Source organism: Takifugu flavidus, chromosome 6 (assembly GCF_003711565.1).
Source record: "Takifugu flavidus isolate HTHZ2018 chromosome 6, ASM371156v2, whole genome shotgun sequence".
In the NCBI taxonomy this organism is placed as follows: Eukaryota; Metazoa; Chordata; class Actinopteri; order Tetraodontiformes; family Tetraodontidae; genus Takifugu; species Takifugu flavidus.
In genome coordinates, this window is record NC_079525.1 from 5612395 (window position 1) to 5639168 (window position 26774).

Sequence of the window (26774 nt, forward strand, 5' to 3'; positions counted from 1 at the left end):
AATAAAATAAATATCAAAATCTTAAGTACTTTATTCAGTTTTGTCACCTGCAACTCTACTGTTCGAACTTTTGTTCTACTTACGCTAACGTAAATTAGTTTTTAGCAAAATTAGCCCCTAGCTAAATAATGCTCTTTAGGATCGCCAAAATAAATGTTAATGCATTCATAATTTGAGTGATATAATAATATATAATGCTAAGTATGATTCAACTTGAATGATGGTAACTTGGAGAAAATGTGGAAATTCTTTCCAATTAATGAGCTACGCTAAAGCTAATGAGGCCTAATAAAAATGTCGAACAATGCTTTTACCTTTTTTTTTCTCTTTAAAATTACTCGAAGAACATCACATCTGCCTTCAATAGACAGACTAAAGTGGAATAAATAGTTAAACAGAATTAGATAGTTCTGGCAGGTTCAGGGGGATGTTGAGGCTCCAAATAGCCAAGGCCCCGTGCGTGAGGGTGACTTATCAGACTTTCATGCTTCCATCTATATTTCATTCCTGAAAATTAGCGTCCAAATCCTTCTTGGTGAGCTGAGTTCTGCTGCTTCACCTCCTAAATGTTTCAGGATATCCGAGAATGTCTTTGCTACCCGTCGCACACATGTCAAAGATAATACTGAACCAAAATCCAAAGCAGCATTTACCTGCAATTGGTTTATATCTCAGAAAACCACAATCGAGTTTAAATCAAATAAATACAGCTGCAGTGTACAAACACACCAATTTATACATAATCCTTATTCCCTGTCTGTAAAGCTTTTATTTCATTTTATTTAAATAACTATATGCAGCCGGGAGGGTTCAAATGAAAATGAATTCATACATCTTTTGTTCTAATGTATTTAAGCTTGAAATTATGCATGCTGCTGATCAAAAGAGATTAATGAATGGCTTTATTTTCATCCAAGCACATTCTGAACAACCCCTTAAAAGCACTTTAGGCTTCGTTCAAATGGAACCCAGAGCGATTCTGTACATTTGGTCATCCATCTCTCGGGTTCCAATGGCTTTGAAACAATTTTACACATTAATTAACAGGCATTAAATGGCTTTGGCCTTGTTATAGTGTTATTTTCTAACCTTCCAGGACGATAGGGCGCTCAAGAAACGATAGAGTGCTCAAGAAACCATTAACTGGAGGATGGTGTCATATATTCCTTTTTTTTTGTGCATTTTACCTGGCTGGAGTGATAAAACGAGGAAAAATGCTGATATTAGGGGTCCACGTTTGACCTTGACAGAACTAAATAGATTTCAACTCAGATTTAGGTAACACAAAAACAATAGCCGCAAGGCAGGACGAGATGATGCTGCGAACACCTGTACCAAAATCCATAAGCCAGCCAGAGTCATCTCAATGTCTGGCTGATGTTTACAACACAGAGGCCAAGTCTCTTTACTTCAAGAGCCAAAAATGAGACCCAAACCCATGAATGACAGTTAGAGGCCACTGATATAAATAAAAATGCAGACTGCCTCGCTCCGAGCACCCTGCAACCACACGGAATGTGAAAAAAGGCTCTGAAAGCGTGACAAAACAGATCCATGTGCAGTTTGAAAAGAGCATACAGGAGTAGATGGAAAGGAGTAGAGACATTTTATCTACAATTCATATCCACAAACACGTACACTACATACTTTTATTCCAATATCTTAATCAGTCACTTCCCCAATATTCATATAAAAACCGCGCTTCAAATTTGGACCACAACTTGATTTCTTAGGTTCCTTATGTTTAAACACATGAAACACGGCTTTACAAATTACAAAAAATGCAAGGCCCCAGGTCTCCTTAGTCACGTACTCTGTAAGGAACCACATAATAGCACCATGATTAATTACAAACTAATATACATTTCACAACAACAAAATTATTACAGCAACTGATGACACGACGCTACAGACAGACAAATAAAACCACAGTAAACTGACATCAATGCCAGACGTTTACGGTAGTTTGTACGTTTGAGGATAGTTTAATTCATGGGAGACTTGAATAAAATCTATCATACAGACAGACATAAGAACAGATGGCATTCAAAGAAAACTGTTTTAAAACCAATTTTTAAATATTCAGCATCACATAAGTCTTGTGTTTTTCCCTGCGTGTAAAAAAAAAAGTGTCCATGGCTCTTTTTTTTATTAAATTACTCCAGCTGAAATAGCTCCCAGCCCGGTTAACCGTTGTAGCAAACCGGGCCGACCTGGAAACCGAATTTCTGGTTCCCGTTCCCAAAATCAGACACGGCGACATCGAGGATGGGGAGTGTGTTGGACAGCGGGGCGTCAAATTCCAGCACAGTCCTCTCCTGCCCTGAGCGCGACTACGGGGGGAACACAATCCATCAGGTTGATCGGCTGACTGAATAAATGGTTTGCACTTACAATTAATTGCGCGTCTCCTACCTGACACCCGTCGTACAGCGCGCTGATGTAGTGCGTGTTCTCGTGCGTCAGCTCCTCCCCGTTGGCGCCTTTGAAGCGCAGTGCAAGCTCGTAGCTCTGGGGGGCGCTGTGCAGCCAGGCGGCAGAGTTGAGGCAGTTGTAGGTAAAGGTCTGCTTGGCTGTTGCGCTCAGCAGCTGCAGGAAGGTCAGCTGGACCACATGGACGGGAATGCCCTCTGACCCAGAGTAGGAAAACTGCGCAAGAATCGAGCAAATATAAGTATACACATAAATCTAATGTGACAAGCCAAATAGTTCACTTTGTAAATCCAGCTAATAAAGTTTTAAACGCCTGAGGATCGCAATGACTTTGATTTAGGTACCAAAGGTGATTTACTGTAATATTTGCCCATTCTACTGCAATTTTTGTGCTTTTACTTGTTATTATTCTTGAGGATTCGGTATTGAAAACATAGAAACTAGATCGCAGTCGCTTCTGTTTCTTCGCACACACATCTGTGGCCTTATGTGTTATTAATTTGTCCTTTAGTCCTCGACAGAGAAAGAGGGTTATCCAAACAGCCGGATTTATCCTTAGAAGACTGAATATGAGTGTTAAATAAATCGAAAAAAATACAGCGCCAGTGTACAAATACATCAACTGACACAAATCTTGAAGCTCATTCCCTGTTAAGTTTTTCATACCAGTAGAAATGTTGCTACGGAAACTCAACTGCAGTAATGCTGAGTGGCATTTGAGAATGGCCACACAGTATCCAGCATATTATGTCTCGCATTTTTTGGTGTGTAAAGGAGAACGCTCGTCACACTCCACCTGTTTTCCTTTCCTGAAGTCACTGTACCAGGTACCCGGCTTTTCACCCTTCCAGCCTGCTAACTTCACCTGATGGAAAACAAAGCAAATTCAGCAAATCCCTCCTTAAAATGCCAATTAGAATGTTTTTATAAAACAAAAATGTGCATTATCCATGTGAAACTAACCGACTGGAACTTCTTGTCGGGGTACAGGCAAGTCTCTCCTTGTGCTGTGAAGTTGCAGAACACCTTGAATGAATCTCTATGGCAACCCTGGTTTGGATCTATCCAGTAATCACCTGGAAAGAGAGGGAAAGGGTAAGTGAGACACAGAGGCTTAAGAAACATGAGCTAAAAAGGCGAGCGTGGCAGATCTGTACATGCAGGCAGCCGTTTTGAACTCATGCAGGGAAAAACTCATTAACATACCGTTGGGGAGCTCCGGGTGGAGGAGCCACAGCTCCTTACAGGTGCGGGCCGGGCTGTGGTACGTCCCTAGAGGGTTCCGCAAACCTTCCACTTCTACTTTCATGGAAGAGAGAGACGCGAACACTTCCTCCATTTCTTGGCCCTCCTTTATCCATCCATTGTGTTCAGCCTGGTCCCCCTGCATCCACTCATCCTCGTTCCCACCGTATCCCTCCCTGCCCTCCTCCTCCTCCTCAAAGGCAGCACCATCCACCATGTTGTAGGTTCTCCTTCTGTACCCCAGCTGTGGGAAGGGAGAAACCCCAGCTGCTGGTGGGCCCTGAAAATGGGAGAGAGCGCTGTGAAACCTTTCTATTACTTCAGAGGGTATGTACTCAGTTCTCAGGAAGTATCACTCACGGGGGGTCCTGGTTCTCCAGCGGGACCAGTGTCTCCTCTGGGACCAATTGGACCCTAAACATAGAGGGAAAAACACATCATATATAAGCAGCTTGTCTATCTGTTTGACGTTCTCCAACCACACTCCTGTGGATAAACCCAGTTATTATCAGGTCTTCAGAGTTCAGTTGGAGTTTTGGATTGTTTTTTATTGCCTTAGCTGGATGTAGGTGTGGGCTGTGTTTTATATATCTTTTCAATGATTACAGCTGATTTCTACACATGTGTGAGCATCTGTGGTTCATTGTTACATAAAGGGAATATTTCTGTTCTGCATATCTGTACGAGAAATTCTGCAGAAACTTAGTTGGATTGTCCGAAAGCTCATAGTTACCTGGTTGCCTTTTGAACCCTTGATGCCCATGGCACCCTGTGGGACAGGTTAAAGAAATTGACCAGAGTGATTCTGATGCCAATGGAAGGGGATGAACATTCATGTATGTAAAGTTAAGTTGTATACTCACAGAAACACCTGTTGGGCCGGGGGGACCATATGGACCAGGTGGACCAAACGGACCCTGATATTAAACAAAAACAAGATGAAAAAGTGGTGTTTATATTGTCAATAACTAAGTTATTGACAACTTTACTATTTTTCTGACTGGTCATTTTCAGCACCTCATCTCCTTTTGGACCCGGTAGCCCCTGGTTTCCTGGTAGCCCTCGGTCCCCTTTTTCGCCGATGTCTCCCGGTGGCCCTATCAGACCGATTAATCCACCGTGACCCTGCAGAATGATTAGAGTTGAGGCTAAAAACCACGATGAGCATGTACAATAATGCTAGTCATGAGTATAAGAGCACATGTAGGCACCTTATCACCCCTCTTGCCGTGGTCTCCCTTGAATCCTAATAATCCCGGCGGACCCTGTGAAGGTCAAAGGTAAGTTTAAATGTATTGACTTTGGATAAAAAGCAATTCATTTGTCTCTGACTTTATTTCAGCAGACAAAGTGTAGACATATATTGTGTTTTAAATATTGTGGCTTCATATTTTATTGCCTCTATTTTCTCTTTGCTGATTGTTAAACATCCTACATTAAAACACACTAATGTTGATAGATCCTACCATAGGACCTGGGGGCCCCGCCTGGCCAGGTGGTCCATTCAAGCCCTGCTCACCCTGAGAGAAGACAGACAAAACAGGTGATTCACCATCATTTTTTAAGATTTCACTATGGTCTTCTCTCACTTACCGCAGGACCAGGAATGCCTCTGAGACCCTGGGGGCCAGACTTCCCAGGGTGTCCCTGGGGACCTACTGGTCCTGTCTTTCCCATGAGACCCTCCAAACCAGGAGCGCCCTGAAACCAGACGGCGCTCAATGTGACCATCTGAGGCTGCGACTCTTCAGAGTGAGTTAGGTTTCTTTCTCACCTTTGCTCCTTTCAAACCTTCTTTTCCTCCCTTGCCTGGTTTTCCCAAGTGACCCTGAAGGACACAATTTCGAAAACCTTTCAGCCTGAATCCATCACACGGGTGCAGTGATGGACACATGCAGAAAAAAAACCCTAAAGTAGCAGAAAAAATCTATCTAACTCTAACAGGTCATGTGGGAGACAAAAACACACAGACCCTTCGTCCTGGAGGTCCAGGTGGTCCCGGTTCTCCAGTTGCTCCTGGAAGTCCCTAAAAAAACAATGATCAATAACTGGCAATAATTAGTGAAGCACATCATGAAAGAACATCGTGGAGGATGGAGAGGCTCACAGATTTCCCAGGATCTCCGCTGTCTCCTTTAACTCCAGGCAAACCCTCCACACCCTGAGGTCAGAAATCCCATATGGGAAATGAGGAACATTTGAAAACAACCCCCAAAACATGTGTTTGTTGGGAGAAGAAGAAAAGGAACAAAAGAAAGAAAGATGATTAGACACTCACGTTGGGTCCAGCTTCCCCCTGCTGTCCAAAGTCTCCAGTGGCACCAATAGGCCCCTATCAGACAAAAAGAGCGTCGTTCATCTTGTTTTTCATGTACACACACACACACACACACACACACACACACACACACACACACACACACACACACACACAGGGTGTTTCTACTGTTTAATACTTTTGATACAAGCACGAAGGAGCAGAAAGATAAGATTTCTCTTACCATACTGCCCTTGGGTCCATCCTCTCCTTGGAGGCCCCTGGCTCCTGGAGGTCCAGGGGCTCCTGCAAGGCCCATGTCTCCCTTCTCGCCTTGGTCTCCTTTTTCTCCCTGAAAGCAAAGGAGAAAATTAGAAAAGTGGCATCTGTCGATGTTCTGATGATAGAAATGTGGCTGCAGAAAATGAGAACTCACGATCATTCCCGAAAATCCGGCAGGACCTGGGTTACCCGCCTCGCCGTCCTCGCCCTTAGAGACGCAAGGATGAATATGTCAAACATCCAGAAAGATAATCACGTTGAGTCATCATTATCAGGCGTTACTGCTGTCTTTACCTTTTCTCCAACGAGACCTGGCTGTCCAATCATGCCAAGACGACCGTTTGGACCCTGAAAATCAAACAGATATCTTTAGGAATCTGCTTGGATCCACTGCTGGGATCAGTGAGAATGCTAACTTCTGAGTCTTACCTGTCCTCCAATGGGTCCCTGAGCACCAGTAGGGCCTAGTTGACCAGGAGGACCCTAAAACCAGGAAGAAGCACATTTGTTAACTAAAACCATAAAATATAACCATCTAAGAGGAGTCCGAGATAAGCTCACCATCAGTCCCACGTGTCCACTCTCCCCCTTCTCTCCCGACAGGCCCGGCATGCCCTAAGGAAAGACAGACCATTAAAGCCGTGGGTATGTTTCAAACATCTCACCTCTACACCACCTGCCATATGGGTCACACCTGTAGTCCTAATGGTCCTGGAGAGCCTTTAAAGCCTCGGAATCCCTCATCCCCCTTTGGACCGTACATTCCCTGCTGTCCCCGAGGACCCACCAGTCCATCTGCGCCCTGGTACACGCGGGACACCCTCATTCATCAATCACAGCGCAGCACTTAAATGACTTTTAATTAGTGATGATGAGGCATCATTAGTTATTTAAGCTAGCAGAAGGCAAGTAAATGATCCAGACAGGTTTAATAAAGCTTGGGGGGAAAAAAGCAGTTCAACTCTCATGTTGTAAAAGACACACCGGAACTCCTAGTTGACCGGCTGGTCCCTGTGGTCCAGTTGGGCCCGGCGGTCCCTGAAAAGAGAAAAGTAATCAGAAACTGCTTCGGTACGGTACTCCGTGTTCAGGGTGTTCTCCATCTTCCCACTTACTCCTTCCCCTTTGTCTCCTTTGCTGCCCTTCTGTCCAGGTTCTCCCTGTTCTCCCTGTGAGGACAAACCAGACAGAAACCGTTATAGAGAAGCCGTGAACGCGAACGCTCCGCTATCTGATGATGAATCATGCACTCCACCTTATCTCCGTCGTCTCCTGGAAGTCCAGCAGGACCTGTAGGTCCCAGAGCTCCTAAAGGACCCTGCTCTCCATCCTGACCTGCAGGTCCGATCGGGCCCTTGTCTCCCTGAGAAACATTTCATTCTAGTTTATGAAGTCTCATCATGCTTCCACAAGTCAATAAACACAGATATGAATCCAGAATAGTTCTAGTTGGTTATGATTGCTGACTTACAGGCTCGCCCTTCTCTCCCATTGGTCCAGCCCCTCCCAGTGATCCTGCCCGACCCGGTTGTCCAATGGCGCCTGCAGGCCCCGAGGGGCCTCTCTCACCAGTCGGTCCCTGCAGACAGAATATGATGGTTTGATCATTCCTACAATTGAACTGTCAATAAAGCAGTACTGAACTATCTGACTGTGATTAACCTCGATTACATGAAACACATTGTATGATTTTGATTCTTTTTATTTCATCAGAAGAGATATGATGGGACTCACTATGACTCCTGGAGATCCAGCAGGTCCCAGTGCTCCTTTCAAGCCATGGGGTCCCTGGAAAAAAGCACAAAGAGCTGATTAAACAACTCAGTAACAACTGGATCATCTACGAATGTGGATTTTGTGAATGGATCTGAGTAAATATAGCCTAGCATCGCAATGCCATTTTCTGCTCAACAATAAACTGCATGTTGTCTGTGTCTGTCTGTTACCATGACTCCAGGGGCTCCTCTGTTCCCTCTAAATCCTTTCATTCCCGATGGACCATTCTTTCCAGGAGTTCCTGGTAAACCTGGATCACCCTGAGAAATAAAACACACATCAAGTCAAAGAGACTCTGATAGTGCTGCATCCCTGCTATTAATGATTACTGTGTGAGGAAGATATGTTCGCACCTTTCCACCTTCCTTCCCAGCAGACCCAGGTAAACCCTGCTCACCAGGTACACCTGGAGCCCCCGGGTGGCCACGATCCCCAGTAGGACCAGGCTCACCTGATTTCCCCTGAAACCCACAAAAGTCTTGATTACACTAGCACAGACGAGGTATGAGAAACATGGGCTCAAAAGGTCTCAGTTGAGATCACCTGTGGCCCCACAACACCTGTTGGTCCCGGCGGCCCCGTTTTTCCTTGGAATCCCTGCACTCACAAAAAGGAAGGATAGGAAAAAGAAACTTTCTGCTGCATGTAGACAGACTTTTAAACCCACTGACACCAGAGGTGACCTAACTCACCGCCTCTCCTCTTTGACCTGGGTGACCTGGAAGTCCATCCTTCCCAGCAGGCCCCTGACAACAAATCAACTCAACTGTCAACTGTTCACATAATAAGCCATTTCAAATATTCTTAGGTGCAGAGAGGTGGTTATTTTTACAGGAAATTAAACCAATATGCTAAATGCTAGGGCTAAATTTCAGGTTCTTCAGGAGCTGTAAGCTCTCAGCCCTGCCACTGGGTGGCGGTAGTTGTAGCCATGGCTCACAAGTGCGTCACAAAATAGCTCATCTGACCTAAAGACCTCACAACTCACATTTGATCCTTTAGGTCCAGGCTCTCCATTCCTTCCTTGTGGCCCTTGGGGACCCTAAAATGACATAATCACATGTCAGTCAATCAAATCATCAATCAATAGCATACTGTGTATTTACAAAGCTTTTTTTTACCCTCTCTCCGGGAGAACCTGGGGGCCCATCACTCCCTGAGACTCCCTATGATGAGATGAAGAACGGAGGCAGTCATGGACAGAAACTGATGAAGCGAAGCTGATCATGTAAGGGAATCCACCCATCAATGCTAACTCATGAGGTGTTCCCACTGGCAGATAGGAAAGTCAGCTGACCTTTTCTCCGGGTTTTCCTGTGGGTCCTTTTGCCCCTCTGCCACCTCGTGCTCCCTGTTTCAGAAGACAGAGATGACAGCAGTGGACAAAGGCTTACATTTTCAGGGTTTTATTAGATTCCTGGGTCAGTAAACACAGTGATGAGATCTGTGATGCTGTGAGCATCAATGACACATCTGTACGGAGCAGCCATGTTCCCACAACAGCCCTGATGTTCACTCGCCACTCAATCCACCGGGATGTTGGACAGACTTCTTTCTAAAACTGCTTTTTAAAATTGGACTCGACTTTACACCAGAACTTTAACTTAGGGTAGAACCATGTCTAGTTCTGAGTAACAGCACTCACATTTGGACCCCTCTGGCCGACCCCTCCTGGTTGCCCACCGGGACCCTGAGTAGCACCACAGGAGATGGGACGTAAGTGGAAAATTCTGATTATCTTTATTGTTGCCATTATTCCACACCATGTACTCACTTTCTTCCCCTTTTCTCCCCCTGGTCCCAGTCCACCAGGAAACCCATCACCACCCTGGGGAAGAATGAAGAACCCATGTTACACGTCACATCAATAATGCCAATAGCATCTGACATTCAGACAGTCAGCTGTGGATTATTTTACCTTCGGTCCCAGTCTTCCTGGATATCCTGGCAGCCCAGGAACTCCCAATCTTCCCTAAAAACACACAATGAAAGCCTTCATTGATTTTGATGGGGTTTACTTTACTGACTTTACTGTAGTAAGTTGCCTTTATCTGAGTTCCAACCAAGTGCTTATTGTTTGATGATCACAGAGGCTGATCATCATTCCATCATTAATCATTGAAGTTAATACATTAGCTTCATTTGAATCAGTTTTATGCTACATGCCTTCTCTCCTGTATGACCAGCAGGACCGAGTTCTCCCTTAGGACCCAACTGGCCTTTGAGGCCCTCAGGTCCATCTTCTCCACGGGTACCTGGAGCACCATTTTCTCCAGAGTCTCCCCTCTCTCCCATCTCTCCTTTGGCACCCGGAAATCCATCCTCTCCCTGTTCTCAGGATAGTTTGTGAGGCAGTAAGACACAAAATCCAGTTTACAGGACATTATAAAGTCCCATCCTGTGCTATTTTTAGAAGGGGGGGGGGGACAAAACCCTGTTTTTTTCGCCTCACTCACCTTTTCACCTTTGCTTCCCTTAAATCCTCTGATTCCATCTGCTCCCTGTAAAACATGAGACAACAGAAGCTGAATCATCACTGGTTCCTCTGATGTTCGCATTTAATAGATACAGTACCTAAAAATAAGCAGATTTGGTTGGAACAGTGAAATTAAGTGTGCGTGACTGTGATTTCCTCAATCAATTGAAATTTCTCTTTATTCCACCTTAACTCCTCGCTGTCCAGGATATCCCACAGGCCCCTGCACTCCTTGAGGACCCTGAAAATGGATACGCTCTCATTAAATGCACAATTTCATGACTGATGAGGTCATTCCAACAGCATACCTAACCATGCATGATCATGTAGCTTTCATTTGAAAGAGTAGCTAAGCCTGAAACATACTTACAAACTTAAATTTAGACTTACCGGCAGACCTTTTTCTCCCGGAGTTCCCTCTCTTCCTGGGTGACCCTGATCAGAGCAGGAAAATATCAGATTAAAGTCTGGGGAGTTCTTTAACATCAGTTGTGTTAATTAGTCAGCACATTAGGTATTCATGTACGTACAGGAGGGCCATCATTTCCAGGTAACCCCTGCGTTCCTTTCTTCCCTTGAGGCCCCTTTAAGAGGAAGGTCAGGCAGTCAGTCAGGTAATAATAAGAGCTGCTTACAAAAGTGAAAAATGGAGGTTTTACCTTCTCTCCTGGCAGCCCAACTAAGCCCTGAGGACCAGGAAAACCCTGTAGGACAGGTAGATCTTCATTATTTCAGTGTGAAAAAAATTCTTTCAGCATTTTAACTCTCCTCTGCTCATACCACAATTCCTGGGTTTCCCTGCTGACCGGGTGCTCCGACTTCTCCCGGGGGACCCTGTTACAGACAGGCAATGGTGTCATGGGAGGAACCTTGTTAGTAGGGTCTACCGTCTCCTACCTCCCCATACTCACTATGTTTCCTTTAGAACCTTGAACACCGTCTACTCCTGTAATGCCCTGTGAGGACAAAAAGGAAGAGAGCAAATAAAAGGGTCATGTTGTTCTGTATCCTGAAGTATCCTGGACTATCGTGGAAAGCATTTATTCCTTAAACAAGCCAATAATTAACGCACTTCTGCACCTCACAAGTTACGACTTGCAGCCCCCAAACCTAAAACAAACAGAGTTGTACAACAAAGGGAGTGCTTGAGGTGTTTTAGGGAGGTGATGATGTGCTCCAAGAAAGACATTTTCTCCGCTCAGCAAAGAATGACCCGACCTTGTGTTAGCAGATGTACGACTAAAATAACACGCCAATTAAACTTTTAAGAAAGGCTTTTAAAGCCAGTGTTTTACTCATGTGCGTAGGAAGAGCATCACTTAAGCGACCCGGATTAGTGAGTTAGGTCGGCACTCGGAGCAAAAAGTATAGAAATCTCACTCACAGTCAGGCCCGGTGGACCAGGGCGACCTCTGGAGCCAGGTAGACCTCTGGAACCCTAAAGCAGGCATCAGTTACATCAGTTTAATCATCCCAGGAAGTCTGTGGCATCAGGATCCATATGCACAGTAGTGAAAGCTTTTATAGTCTAGATTATCATATACAAACAACAGTAATTTGGATGTATTGTGCGTTGGCACTTACAGCTTCACCTGCTTGCCCTCTTGGACCCAGTGGCCCTTCAGATCCCTGAAGAAATATTTTTTCAAAATTCAAATATGACCACATAATAGCTGTATAGAACCAACTTGCTGTGAGCCCTCATGCAAACAGTAGACACTCACCCTTTCTCCTGTCTCTCCAGGAGGCCCTGGTGGTCCTGGTTTACCCCTGTCCCCCTAACAAAACAAACACTGATGTTGGCATTGGGATAGTTCTGCATTCACTCATTTAGCTAAACAACTCACCTTGTGTCCTTTGTGTCCAGGAAGCCCTGGCAAGCCATCAAAGCCTCTATCGCCCTGAGGAAAAGGTGCCAACAGAAGAAGGGACGTCAAGAGGAAGAAGAAGAGTTGCGAAGTGAGCTTTAGACCTGTGAGGTCAGCTCTTCCTCACCTTTGGTCCCGCATCTCCAACTTCTCCACGGCCACCGTCTGCTCCGTGTTGACCCTAACACACACGGAACACAAGCCGTTCAGACCGATGTTGTTGATATCCGAGATAAACAGCAGAACATAAAAACATCATACAGATTCGGCTACAGGATAAATGAGTAAACTCACCCTTTTCCCGATTTGTCCGTTCCGACCGGGGCTACCTGGCAGTCCTGGAGGACCCTGAGTGAAAACACGAGGAAAGACAACAGAGGACAGTAGAAATGGTTCTGAGATGAGTTCCAGATTTTTTTAGAGGTTGAGTCCAGCAGACTCACCGCCAGGCCCATCTCTCCTCTGCTTCCCTTCAGGCCAGAAGGTCCTGGAACACCCTGAACAAATAAGAATCATGAAAACAGCAGCAGTCAAAACACTGTTCAGGTTGCTTTTAAAAATTAAAAATAAAGAGAAGCCCAAGAAAGTTGTTGGGCCTCTTATTTTAGAATAATGTGACATCACGCACCAGTGGTCCAGGTCTTCCTCTAAGGCCCAGCGGACCTGGTGGGCCCTTCAGGGCCAGCTAGCAGAGCATATAAAAATCAGAATCAAACTGCAGCAGCTCCACACCAGCTGTTAGTGCCTGTGCATTTCAGATTTCATAAATTATATTTAAGGCGTTTGAGTACCGTGGTCTGCTGCAGGATCGCCTGGGCCTGAGCTTCCTGTGCAGATCGCCCCATACCTGTCTTTGGATCACCGCCAGCCTGGAACTGCACACACGCACACACATTTTATGTCAAACTCAGTACTCCACCCTGTGGCCACTCTCTTGAATTGCACTCACGGCAGTCACAGTATTGCAATAAAACTTTAAGTGTCGTCCAAAAGCACCAACATCAGTGCTCAGAAGCAATTTTAGACTTTGAAGGTGATTATTCAGCTGTATTGCCAACAATCATCTAGAAAAAGCGGGAAAAAATCCACCTGGTCACAGCTTTGGTTGGCTCGTAACTCTGACTGACTGCTTTATAGAATCTGTGTCTCTTTTAAGTTCAAGTTTAGTCACCAGCAGGTGATAGTTTTACTTGCTTAAAAAGTTACGTAACGCTTCCTATCATCTCTCAGTTAGAGTATTTGCACTCTGCCAGCGGCTCCTCTGAGGTTTATTAGGACCAAATGACTGCCATAGCAACGTGACTTCAGCATGCGCGGCCTCGGGCAGCTCAGAAATAGTGTTGTTACCGGTATGAGTATGACGTTTCCTGGGGGACCAGCTACTCCATCAGCTCCGTTAAGGCCCGGTCGCCCTGGAGGGCCCTGAGAAGAGTCAGAGGAGGACACTTATGTAAAAGGCCAAATATGCCATGGACTCATCAAGCATGCAGCGAGCTGTCCTCACCAGCTCTCCGGGGTCTCCTTGAGGTCCTATTGGTCCTATTACCCCAGGAGGCCCTCTTTCACCCTGAACACAGGCAATTAAAACTCACTGCTGTGGTATTTAGCATCTTATTCTGAAGAACGTGTACTAACCTCAGGTCCCTCTGGGCCGTAGGGTCCAACGATCTGAGTTCCCTGCAGAAGTATAACAGTTTATGACATCAAGTCTATATTTGATCTTCTATATTGCCAACAGTCATCTACCTGAAACCTGACCAGAATAGAGTGTTTCTTAACATAATCATGATGGCTACCTGCATCAATTTGTCTGGAAACAGTACATCTTAATTCACACACAAAGATGTTAAAATGCTGCCTCTTGTAAAATGTTACTCCTCTGAAGCCTTTCTTTATTTACACAGTGCATGTTTTTAAACCTTTTATTACCGTTCCATAATATCCTGGTTCTCCTTTTTCTCCTTTCTCCGGTAAATTCTAAGGATAGAAAACAAATGTATCCATTAGTTGGCAAAGACTAAATGAATAAAAATGGTCCTCTGAGCAATATCTGGACCGTTACCTGTGTGTTGAAGAGGACCTCCTGTTCCCTTTCAGCTGGCCCATAACGTTCCTCCTCTTCTTCATATTCGTACTCGTTTAGAAGGGCTAAGTCTGTCGTGTTGTCGTAATCTTCATACTCTATGATCTTGTGGGTTAAACAAGACATAGGAAATGACAAAAGGTGCAGAGATAATGATAAACAACCACTGATGGTCAGTCTCACCTCATAATCTGTGACATTGGGACTTGTAGTCACAGTGGAAATGGACAAGTCCTCATACAGGTCACTGTAGTCAAACTCCTCAAACTCCTCAGCCACATGTTTCTTCGGTGTTCCCTCCACCTGAAACCACAAACAACATGTTAAGACATTTGGCATTTGCATAATATTGATCTGATTGATCATAACTGGTACAGAACTGAGGTTGCCAACTGTTAGCACATAAATAGTTCCTGCTGAGAAAGACTTCCCCGAGGATCGGACTGAACAAGCCAGCAAATTTCCATGAAATTTCCTGCCCAATCTTGGCTTCTCCCTGCCGTCTGTATTTCTGCTGCAGCAGCAATAAAATAGCGCAACACTTGAGCTTTGAGCTGTAGGCCAGATGATAAATCAGCGGCAGCGGAAAGGGACTTGAATAGTTTCCCAGGAGTGCGGAGAGTTTGGCAAGGACCAAGAACCTTGGCAAAGAGTACTGGACCGCAAAAGCATGTAGTGGGATAGAAACAGCAAGTTAGATGTAATACTGAGGATGTAATTGATGCTAAATTGTAAACATATTTGCCTTATAGGCTTTCAACCAATAACTGCTCTATCAAATTAAAGCTTAAGGGGTCCTAGAATTCCAGCTTTCTATACCTGAGCTGCAACAAAACGATGGTTCCCATCAGTTTTTTACCTCCTTGGCCTCTGTCAGGATGTTGTTGTATGGCAAAGGTGCGTCACAGTCTGGAATGTAGTCCTGGCAGTACGTCTCTGCAGATCTGGGGTCGTCGATGATTAGCAGCTGCTGGATATCGCCCTATGTCACGATATGGCACAGAGAGAAATCTTTAGGACACTGATTGTCGACATCAAAAGAAAACATTGCTGTTTTGCCTGGGCACATCTGTTGTTGTAGTCAGACTCAAGTTATTTAACAAGTTCTTTTTACTGCTGGTCTGTGCTTAATCATCTCCAGATCCTCAGTCTTGAGTCTGAGAGTTAAGATCAGAGAGGACGCTCTCTTTCTAGATACAGTATACATCCACACATGGAAGTAGAGCCAGGCTCAGAGTACCGTGGGAGGTCAGTTTAACAGCTGGACCACCTGAAACCCCTGAAAACTACCCCATTTACAGCACACGTCAACACCTGCAAGTAAAACACCCCGATGGCAAATCGCAAAATGTCTCGAGCGCTGATCATTTGAGGTTTTAATCCCATCAATGATAAAGTCCCTGATCTGAGATGGTTGGGGATGAAATCAAGGAAATTAGAACTGGGTTAAGAAAAAGTTTAAGTTTACATGGTCAAAACACAGAATGGAAGAAATTGTATCAACAACATTTAATGAATGACTGCCTATTACTTCTCTTTGATTTAATATGGGATAAAACTACAATTAAATAAAACTGACGACGATTAGAATGTGTAGTACGTATTTACAAACACTGGGGGGCAGTCTAGAAAGACGAGCCTGTAAATATAGATGTGATCTTATCAGATCAAAAAACAAACACAAACACAAATATCATTTCAATAGGTTATTGTGGGATTTGTATGATTGAATATTTTGCCAATCCTAAATGGGTTCATGCTTCAGAGGGCAGACTGAAATATTGTACTCAAAAACAATGTCTCCATGTAAATTATCGTGGCCCACAACGAACATATAACACACTCACCTCAAACACGCCTTCATCCAGAAGTCTCATTCCAAATACAGTCACCCCCTCAGTGCTGACCTGGGGGTCAAAACCTCTGAGCAAGTCCAGGGTGTCCAGTTTGACGCAGTCTAGGTAGAGAGTCACTGACTGGCCCTCCACGCCGTAGGCTATTCTGTGCCACCTGGCAGGAAGGAGAGGAAAATATTCCATATTTCTGTCTTTGTGCAACTTTAAATACAGGAAGAGATAAACACCAGGTTCTTGAGTGTTTACCCACTTGCCATCAGCCAGGTTGATCTTCCTAAAGGTGGGGTAAAGCTCTGGAGATGGCTGACCCTCGTGGTCCTCGTAGAGGAAAACAGGAGAACGACCAATTTCCACACCCAACTGTTGTGTTCCCTGAAATAAATAATACATACTATTTATTTCTAATAATAATCATGCGTGGCATCCTGCCATCAGACATTAATAGAATATCAACATCACATCGTTTTAGAGTTTAGTGGGATAAAACCAATATAAGCATGTCTTTATTGGGACAGGATTCAGAGGAGCCTTCTTTCATGGATTCATACCTGTGAGTCGTATAAGGAGAGCAAAAAGACCTGCGAGTCTTTCACGGCTCTCACTGTTGTCATCACGGAGAAATTCATGGGGAAGGAGGAATCTGGGGGACAGGAATCCATAAACAGCAATCAAACGGATTCATTGCTGCATTTCATTTACAGATTTCCACCAGTTTTGACAAAAACCTACCGGGGAAGAACTGTCTGGTGGGCGCGCTCAGCTGAATCTTCTTGTCAATCTTGAAGGCCAGATCTGACAGCTCCTGTCCTTCTCTGCTGGTGCACAGTCCTGCCTCCAACGACACGCCCTCCATGTCCTCCGACAGCTCCAGCACCTTCAGCACATCGATAAGTTCACCTGCCGAGGAAACGGGAGGTGCTGAGCTTTCAACTTCAAAATGCCACAGAATCTACCCCTCACCAGAGGTGACTAAAGTGCTCTTATTGTTTCTTTAAGTCGCCAAAGTGCCAATAACACAGAGTTCATACAAGAGCGTAATGATAACAGTCTGTGGGCGAGTATTACTTTCTGTTTAAAGTAAAGTAAAGGATAAGGGTGATGATAAGAGGCTTGTGCTGTACAATTTAGAGCACGCACATTCATTTTAGGATTAGCTGCTTTCTTTGTTTTTTTTCTGCATTTGCACTAATCAGGTAGCCACAATGAAGCTCAGGGGGTCCAGTCATCATTTTACTCTACCAACGAGTGAGACCGCCCTGGATCAAAGGATCCAGCTGGGGTTCTCTGATCATGATAGAAGGAGATATTTGTCCCCAAACAGCAGAGAGATGAAGAACAAGCATTTCTCTGGCAAGTGTGAGGAAAACCCAGGTGTGCTAAAAATAACCAAGAATCAGATCAACCACATGAAGCAGGAGACGACTGAAATGTTCAAGATGTGACCGGAGAGAGGAACGCGTATGGACATCCCTCCTCGCACAACCCTGGAAATCTGCGAGATGGACTGAGGAGAAAAAGATGGTTGGGTGGATTGGGGGGGCAGAAATGTGTGGCTTACAGACCGTGAAGAGGTGAGGGAAACGGGTTAAAAAGGAGGAAATAGTAGACAGTGGGGGAGAGGAGGACATGCCTCTACTGGTACAGCTTCTTTTCTCACGTATTTCTGGGGCTTATGTGAAGCCTCGACCTGCCTCACACACATAAACACACACAAACACACACACACACACACACACACACACACACCACACACACACACACCACACACACACACACAACACACACACACACACACACACACACACACGCAGGCGTCTGAGTGCCAGATGTATTTGGTGCTCATTTTTGTATGTCTGTTTGTCTGTCCGCCTGCTGGCACAGCTTGTAAATCTGTCGGATGCATTCATTAGCTGTTTCACCTCTTTTTTTCCCCAAAATGCTGTTGTTGTGCAGTTCCTCCCTGTTTTGGATCACACAGTATTTTGTGTTCTAATCACTCATTAGCACAACTCGCTGGTAACACTTTTACTGATCCTTGTATATAAAGAAACAGCCAGGACAGCATCACCCTGTGCTCTTCAGTCAATCAATTTTGGTTATGTTAAGTACAAAAATGTATTTGATGTGTGTGTGTGTGTTTGTGTGTAAGTGTGTGTGTGTACGTTCTGGTGTCCATCAGTGGCTGCCGCTATCCCGAGGCTCTGAGCTGTGGTACGAGAGGGACTCTGATCGACATGCACACACACGCTGAGATGTCAGATGTATGCTTCAGCGGGGTCTCAAAAGGAAACTCCACCCGTTCGGAATTGTTCATATATATCACCGAAACCAGATCAAACGAGGATTAGAGACGCTGTCTACAGTCAGGCAGATGGCAGCGGGATGGAGATCTATCGGACGCCTTCTGCTAACTCCTCATTTAAGTATTTTCCTTGCATATGTACTTTTACATTCCTGAGTGCAGACTTTGACCTACACATTTTACTTTTTTTAACCCCTCACAGCGATAACCGTTCCAGACCTGCTCTTAAAAAGCGAAGGCGGTGTTGCAGTCAAGTGGAGGTCATCACCTGTTACTAGAGATTGACCTCTCGGGTTGCACTTCTACACCAGTGTACAAAAATGCTTACTGGAGCAGATGCACAGGATGCACGCATGCACAAACCACGCAGAGAGGCAGATGTTGCACAGGGCGTCGTTAGCATTTCACCACATTCACTGTACACGGCTCAGTCTCCAACCATTTCTACAAAAACTTGAATCCTTTTATGGCTCATAATCAAAAGAAGAATGAAACAAAGCACACAAAAGACTATAAAGTGCAGAGCGAGCCGGATAGACCATATGGTTCTTTTCCTTTCAGCTGGCTATAATCAAACACATGCAACGCTGCAAGGTGGTAAGAGCCACAAACACTCAGCGTCTCCATCACAAAATCAGTGGTGTCACCACATCAGCCTTGTCTCATTCTAACAGAACAAGGTCATCGTACCACTCAGGCATAATCCAGCAATAATCGTTCGCCGCAGGATTCCAACTCTTCTCACACAACATCTTTTGTATCCTTTTTACTGTTGGGCCGAGAGGTTCGGAGGACAAATGATGGGCTATTACAACATATTTGGGTCAAAACGGCAAATTAAAGTGTTCAGATGAACAAAGTTGCAGTTTAAACTTCACCAAAGTGTGGGCAAAACTGATTCTGATCTCTGCTAGCATGTGGTGAACATCTTTCCACAACAGTGGTGCCTGTAGCAATATTCCAGTTTGTGATGTCCCAGCAGATGTCTGTCTGATCAACAGCTAACAGGCCGCTAATTGTCAAACTACTGTCTGCAATCCCACGAAGGACTGAAATGGAACAGCCGATGAAATATAAGCAAGATGTGGGGAGAGGAGGAAGATCTTCATGTGCACATGCTGCACAGGGCTTCACATGTGCCACACACCTGCCCAGATGTGATGTACACACAGATCTTTGGTCAACAAATAGCATGTCCGTGCTAAAAAACTATCCAAGCAACCACTCAACACAATCAATAAATAACAGTGCTGTGCCTTGCTGAGACAGCACCTGAAAGCACACGTTGTGTACAGTCGATAAAGGTAAGAGGGTGAAACACCTGAGGCCAAACCAGCAGGACCGTAACTTGAGCTCAGGTGAGGATAATTCACAGTCAAACAGGCCAGCAGGTATGACACCTCTCATCTGAAAGAAGGCCAGAACACAACCACAGTGACCTCCGAGGGAGGTGAATAATAGATGCCGTTTGACCCGACTCCATGCATCATTCATTTGTCAGAAAAGTGATTTTTTTTTAAAAAGAAGAGAGAGTGAGAGAGAGAAATGTGTTTAATTGTTACATTCCTGTTTACCAGGATGCCTCCAATGAGCACCAGGTGTGACATGTTAATGGTGTCCACAACCTGACCTAGTTTGACTTCAGATGACCCTTAAGGACTGCAGGTCAAATGATTCACTTCAGTAATGACCTTCACAGACCGAAATGAGCTTTACCATTAAAGTTATTTTAAGTTGCTCAAAAAGATGCTAGACAACTTAAATGTCTTACTTTTTATGTCATTTTGATTTATTATGAGACTTGTTTAAATAAACAGAGAGATTCCCTTGATCTCCACTCAGGGCTAAGCACTAATGGTGACTACAGGTTTACTGGACCTATAAAAACAACTTTTTTTTGTCCCAGCAACCTCAGGTGGAGGCAATCTGGGGAGGTTTCTGCTGAATCATTACAACTAAAACAAGGGTTAAAGTATAAATCAATGTGATTGTTTTTACATTTCAGCATTTAAAAAAAAGGTAATTTGGCGAGTTACCGGCACAGATGAGCATAATGTTAGTCTGCTAGCATTAGCAGAACATAGGTTAAGGGTGTGGGGCTACATTGTGATGAGGTTGTGTGTTGCTCTAACAGCACTTTATACCATGTATTTTGCAGTTATGGGCACTCACTGATCTTTAATTTCATGTTTGCTTAGCTAAACAAAAACTGGTAAATAAACTGCAACCATGGACCCATATGAGTTCATTTGCTTCCCATGTGGAGACCTGATGTAGGGACAGCAGAGAAAGGACAGAGTTTGTTTTGAAATAGGAAATTAGTTCAATAAAGGCAATATTTGAGGAAAAAGTTTAAGAAGAGGTGTGGGTTATGTTCTACTGCAGCCTGCTACCAGAGGGCAATAAAGACGATATAAACGCACTTTTTCTCAATGGAAATCACATTACTGCCTTGCTTTGCAGATTTAACCTGCTTTTACGTTAATTATTATATTTTATTATTACAATTGACTTAAAATCCATCAATTAGGAGGCACATTAATTTAGCACCTTCCTAGTAAGCTCTTATTCCTCCCTGAAATCGTGCCTCGGAACCGTATAAAGTATATTTTTTAAATTATGCTGAGGTTTTCCCCCTACCTTTCCCCGTGTGAATCACCGCAAAGAGCAGCGCGAGCAGCCACGTCCGGTCCCATCGATCCATCACGGCGCATCAGAAGTTATCGATCTCGCGCTCCCAGTAATTCCCCTCGTGGCGCCCGGGAGCTCCGCGGGACACCTGACGAACGCCTGCCTCGAGTCTGCCGCCACGCGCACACCCCGTGCCAGGTGGGGACTCAAACCTGCGCGTGCAGAGAGGTGGGTTTTAACGGTTCTGAATGACAGCGCGCTGCCACATAAGTGAGCTCCTGACCTGGCTGAGGACGGATGGAGAAAGGACCGCGGTCACGGGGAAACAAAGTCTAAATCATGGAAGGTCTCCTCCGTCCGCAGAGAGCCTTCCTCACGCCTTCTCTTCCCTCCTCCACCTCACCCCCACCCCCACCCCTCTCTCCTCCTCGGCGACCCCTCCCTCTATATGAAGCTGTGCAGACTGTATATGGTATCAATAAAGCCTTACATGTAACATACAAATAAATCTTTTTACATTTCGATCTTTTAAATCAAATTTCAGGTCACTGAATCTTATACAGAACAAATCAATTTTTTTTGGGGGGGGGGGGGGGGTACTGGACTTTTTCAGGACTGTGGGTGGGCCTGCTCGTCTGCATCATTACTGTATGTAGTGCTGTATGTACATAAGTATGTGCACATTTTTACAAAGATCGCTGTAACATTGGCACAAACGCACGCACGGTAACAATGAACATGTGCAGCCAGTTAATGCTTCCACATTAAGGAAGGGTTTTTTGTCAAAAGTATCAGATCCAAATGTAAACCAGCCCAACATATACAGTGAAAAGTTATTCCCATTGTTTTCCCTTGCTCTCTCTCTCTTCCTTCTCTCTCTCTCCACACACACACACACACACACACACACACACACACACACACACACACACACACACACACACACACACACACAGACACACACACACACACACACACACACACACACACACACACGGCATGCTAGAACAGGACAACATTGCTGCCCAACTAATAAAAATATGCTGCTACAGATTCCAAATTCCACTGCCTGTCTGTCTTTGCCCACCACACACACTTAAAACATAAATGCCCCATGTTCGGCTTATAGACACAAGTAGCCAACGCCTTTCTTCCCTTCAGGGGTATATGTCCTGTTTTAGCTGTAATGTATAGAAAGAAAGACTAACTATGGATAATCAGCAATGTAGACGCATGTTTCATGAACTAGTTTTTTCTACAAAAAACTTTATGGGGCAAATAGGTTGCTGGTGTTGGAGTTTAGTGCTTACTTGCACACACATGCATGAATGCCTATAGGAAGCTCAAGACTCACCTGCTGCTGTCCCAGACTGTCTGGGAGAAGATATTGGATATTTTAGGAGAAAACAATGACCATAAATAATAATATCCACGTTGTGAAGTATTCTACATTTAAATTGGTTTAGTTTGTTTCTGTGACATTTGATTGTGTATTATGGCCGCTGTCAACGAAGCATGTAAATATTATTTTGTCTTCATCCAGAAGAATGTAATGGATTAAGATTTAATCTCCTTTGATGGATGATCGTGTTTGACAGGTTTGTTTTAGTAACAGAAGAAATCTGTAGTCAGGTGAACATCCATGGTGCCTTTTTAAGGGGGAAAAAAGATTCCAGGCATGTTTTTAAATGCCCTTCCCTTTTGTTCAAGCATGTGTGTGACCAAGATTTGTACGTGTGTGTGTATTTTTGTGTAAAATATGTTCCACTGCAGAAAACAAAAACAACAAAGAATATGGAAATATTTGTGTATCTGTCAAATTTGGTTTAGGTTCTGTGCTTCAATAAAGAATTATGTCATTTTATTTAATCTAATTTACAACCTTAAAGCATTTGGTTTGGTTTAATGTGTGCATTATCTTGTGTTCATTGTTTACAGTTGCATGTTTTATTACTTTTTTTTACATGAGTCTGAAAACTGACATAAAGAAAAAAATACTTTCACAAGATCAAGTCGTAAAACATCCCCAGGCTTTTTCTTTTTTGCTTTGAAGAAAATTCCTCTATGAAAATCCATTCAAATTTTTTATACTAATTGCACCTTTAGTATTGCTTTGTATGTTTTTTATTGTTTTATCCATGTTCATATTAATTTTCTATTTTTGAAGTTCCGATTAATGAACATATGCTATACATGAAAATTGTCTGCATTATACTAGTGACCACTTGGTGGCGCTAAAGCTGCACCGAATAGACAGACACAACCGGTTAGAAAACCGGTTGTCAGAAAACAAATAATATTTAGTAGGTGGCTTAAGACAAACAATTTTGTCCCAGGAGGAAATAAATGAATAAATGAATGAGAGCACAGAGAGGACCAGGCTGTTCTGTAATCTGGTAGTCCATGTGACCCTTGTGACCCTGTCTTTCTCCCTTATCCTCTTATTGTCTCTCAGTTTAGCCGTGAGGTAACAACCACTCTGCAAGCCGAGCAACGTTGTTATGGCGAGTCCAGGGCAGAAAGTGGTGCTGATCACAGGCTGTTCCTCCGGGATCGGCCTGAGGATGGCCGTGATGCTGGCCAAGGATCCGCAGAAGCGCTTTCACGGTGGGTGCTTCGAAAACAGACTGCACGGAAAAATGTTGTGGGTTCGTCTCCCTGGACTCTTTGCAACTATACAACTGCAACAAAAATGACTAAAAAAATTTTTAAAATGTTTTTTTTACCTGCTGACATTATGTTAAACTCTTACACCAGCAAGGCTCTAGTTGGCTTTGAACATAAGATGCTTAAATCATAAGTATTTGTAAAAGTGGTATTATGTCCCTAAAGCCACAGATATTTCTGTGCTTATGAACAGCCTAAAACAGCAGAAAATAAGACATAAATTTAGCGTGTTACAACAATTACTGTAGCAATGTAACAACAAATACTGAACCTAATATTTTATGAATTTCTCCTTAAATTCTTTAATGAACTGCATTTACTGGCCTAAATGAATCAGCTCAGATCCAAACTGAACGGGTAAACTCTTAAACAACCAAATGTTGCTCTTTTTCCCACTGACCAAAATAATGTCAAAGAAGCATTTGATCGGATTTGATCCAGACTAAAAATTTGCAGCAGAATGAAGAGTTAAAATCACGCTAACAGGCGCAATAAGCACAGATATTCTCACTGTTTAACTGGGTGAAAGTCACACAGTTTGGCCTCTGACCCAAAATCAATCTTTCATAGCTTTTAAAATAAACACAGACAATAACTAAAGAACGCCGCAGCATCAGACTGATTATCGCCTGGCTCACAGAGCATTTGGAATGCCTATTTCTGGAAAGGGCAGGTGGCAGCCACTATAACAGGACCACTAATACTTGTTTGCAAAGACGTCTTTACTAAATTAATGCTATCGGCATTATAATTTACTAGAGCTCTTCAGAGGTCTTACCACCATTCAACAAGCATCCCAAGACCTCTTCTAGAGGGACTAATACTAAGTGCATTGATTTGACTTTTACTATTATTGGTATTGAAAAAGCTTCATTCCTTTTACTCGATGAACCCCTGCTTCTCAGTCATCGCAACGATGCGTGATCTGAAACGGAAGGACAAGCTGCTGGAAGCTGCAGGGGACACATACGAGAAAACCCTTTCTTTGGCTGTTCTGGACGTCTGCAGCGACGAGTCGGTGAAGCAGTGCATCAACGGCATCAAAGATCGCCACGTGGACGTCCTCAGTGAGTAAATCACCTCTTCGTCACGCTGCTCCACAAAGCTTTCAGCTCAAACTCACCGTTGCTTCCTTCTCCTGCCCAGTCAACAACGCAGGTATCGGCCTTGTGGGCCCAGTGGAGAGCATCTCCATCGAGGAAATGAAGAAAGTGTTTGAGACCAACTTCTTCGGGGTGATCCGCATGATCAAGGAGGTGATGCCTGACATGAAGAAACGTAGAGGAGGCCACATCATCGTGGTCAGCAGTGTGATGGGCCTACAAGGTTAGCAAACTGTACAGAGACATTTTAGAGGAGTGATGGAGGTGTGGTGGAGTGGGTGTTAAGAGATAAATGACAGACACACCAGCTTAGGCCTGATGGATGCGACAGGTGTGGATGGAAGGATGAACAAAGGTGTGAATGGCTGGAGGACAGGGTTTGACGTGGGCCATCCAAAACTGATAACGCGTGCACTTTTTTGCAGGTGTGGTGTTCAACGACGTCTACGCGGCCTCCAAGTTTGCCATGGAGGGTTTCTGTGAGAGTTTGGCTGTGCAGCTCTTTAAGTTTAATGTCAAGTGAGTGCCAAATCCACTGAAGCATTCCGCTAAATAGGGTCAAAATCCATATTATTCCAGCACCATTGGAGAAAACACGACAGGATGTTGTTTGTTCGGTGAAATCTTGCTTAAATAGTACATCAATCACGCTCTGTAGCTGCCTTTTATCCTCTCAAACTGGTGGTTTGTCGCTCCACAGCTTGTCCCTGATAGAGCCGGGTCCGGTCCACACAGAGTTTGAGGCGAAGATGATGCAGGATGTCAGACAAAAGGATTTTCCCGGGACTGACCCTGAAACGATGCATTACTTCAAGAATGTGTATCTTCCTTCTGCAATCGACATCTTTGAGATGTTTGGACAAACTCCCGACGACATTGCCAGAGTAAGTCCGTCTCATTCTTCCTGACTGAAAGCTTCATGTCTTATTCCATCCCACCTCTGGCTCTTTGCAGTGCACCGTAAAGGTTGTTGAGTCGAGCAGACCGCGATTCCGCAACCTGACCAACCCCTTGTACAGTCCCATCGTTGCCCTGAAATACGCCGATGACACTGGGAACCTGTCTGTTCGTGCCTTCTACCATATGCTATTTAATATGGGCTCCGTCATGCACGTGAGCATGACTGTCATGAAGTATCTCACCTGTGGATGTCTGAGGAGCAGGACAATTTCACCAAACTAGAAACAGCCTACAGTACTTTCTGTATGCCTGAGAACACCGTTAATGACCAATGTATGGTTCATACTGTAATGAAATCCTATTTTCTCCTCTACTAGAAGTGTAGCTGTCTATTGAAAATTAAAAAACAAAAAACAAATATACATTATCTGGAATTCTGTGGAGTCTGTCCAGAGTGCCAAAAATAGGTGTTTTAAGTGTATAATGTCTGTCAGGCTTCTGTTTCCTTTCATTATTTGGAAAAAGTAGTGGATTATAGTACTGCAAATTGTTCTTTTTAAGTCATTGTAATTACATTGATGTACAGATTATATGAGATCTGTCAAAACCTCAGAATAATTTATGCTTTTCACTAAACTGTGGTCACCTTCATATCACAGGTTCTGTATTGTGCATCTTAACCACATGCATTTTCATTCAATGTTCTTATGGTGTAGTGATGCTGTCTCTGTTGTTCATTACATACATCATTCATTTGTTGCGTCTACTTGTATAAATGGAAGTAAATAGAAGAAAGTACTAGGCTGTATTTAGAACAGTATGTAAATTAAAAATAATATCCAAAAATGATTGTTTCCTTGAAAAGGTGTCAAAGCTATTTTAGATAGTAATTAAA

The 26774-nt window shown here is 44.0% G+C and overlaps 2 protein-coding genes and 1 long non-coding RNA gene across 4 annotated transcripts; 2 read left to right on the forward strand and 1 right to left on the reverse strand.

Moving 5' to 3' along the window:
- Positions 1-1583: 1583 nt before the first annotated feature.
- Positions 1584-21600, reverse strand: LOC130526799 (collagen alpha-1(XI) chain-like). Of its 2 annotated transcripts, XM_057034726.1 has the most exons (67): positions 21493-21600; positions 21219-21421; positions 17006-17173; positions 16825-16916; positions 16527-16648; positions 16268-16430; positions 15280-15402; positions 14604-14723; positions 14400-14525; positions 14267-14314; positions 13973-14014; positions 13842-13904; positions 13685-13759; positions 13129-13212; positions 12966-13022; positions 12781-12834; positions 12632-12685; positions 12465-12518; positions 12317-12370; positions 12194-12247; positions 12054-12098; positions 11854-11907; positions 11381-11425; positions 11250-11303; positions 11129-11173; positions 11000-11053; positions 10860-10904; positions 10657-10710; positions 10450-10494; positions 10160-10321; positions 9912-9965; positions 9768-9821; positions 9639-9683; positions 9291-9344; positions 9115-9159; positions 8982-9035; positions 8686-8739; positions 8537-8590; positions 8347-8454; positions 8164-8253; positions 7952-8005; positions 7689-7796; positions 7473-7580; positions 7333-7386; positions 7202-7255; positions 6912-7019; positions 6779-6832; positions 6647-6700; positions 6512-6565; positions 6372-6425; positions 6180-6287; positions 5957-6010; positions 5786-5839; positions 5651-5704; positions 5453-5506; positions 5272-5379; positions 5145-5198; positions 4890-4943; positions 4696-4803; positions 4542-4595; positions 4412-4447; positions 4039-4092; positions 3640-3958; positions 3397-3509; positions 3230-3298; positions 2416-2649; positions 1584-2333 (listed from the first exon to the last, which is right to left on the reverse strand). In XM_057034726.1, exons 2-67 carry the CDS (start codon positions 21280-21282, stop codon positions 2187-2189), a joined length of 5208 nt encoding a protein of 1735 aa, XP_056890706.1. In that variant the 5' UTR covers positions 21283-21421; positions 21493-21600; the 3' UTR covers positions 1584-2186. The 2 variants fall into 2 exon arrangements, with proteins under 2 accessions (XP_056890706.1, XP_056890705.1); XM_057034725.1 differs by having other exon boundaries at positions 21219-21596.
- On the forward strand, positions 5297-8147 carry LOC130526932 (uncharacterized). The gene is made up of 3 exons (XR_008950897.1): positions 5297-5430; positions 7371-7815; positions 7931-8147. It is a non-coding gene; the product is annotated as an uncharacterized LOC130526932 (long non-coding RNA).
- A 2077-nt stretch (positions 21601-23677) lies between the features above and the next one.
- On the forward strand, positions 23678-26725 carry LOC130526887 (retinol dehydrogenase 8-like). Its single transcript, XM_057034887.1, has 6 exons — positions 23678-23816; positions 24782-24943; positions 25023-25202; positions 25405-25498; positions 25680-25863; positions 25934-26725. Exons 1-6 carry the CDS (start codon positions 23711-23713, stop codon positions 26159-26161), a joined length of 954 nt encoding a protein of 317 aa, XP_056890867.1. The 5' UTR covers positions 23678-23710; the 3' UTR covers positions 26162-26725.
- The last annotated feature ends 49 nt before the right edge of the window (positions 26726-26774 follow it).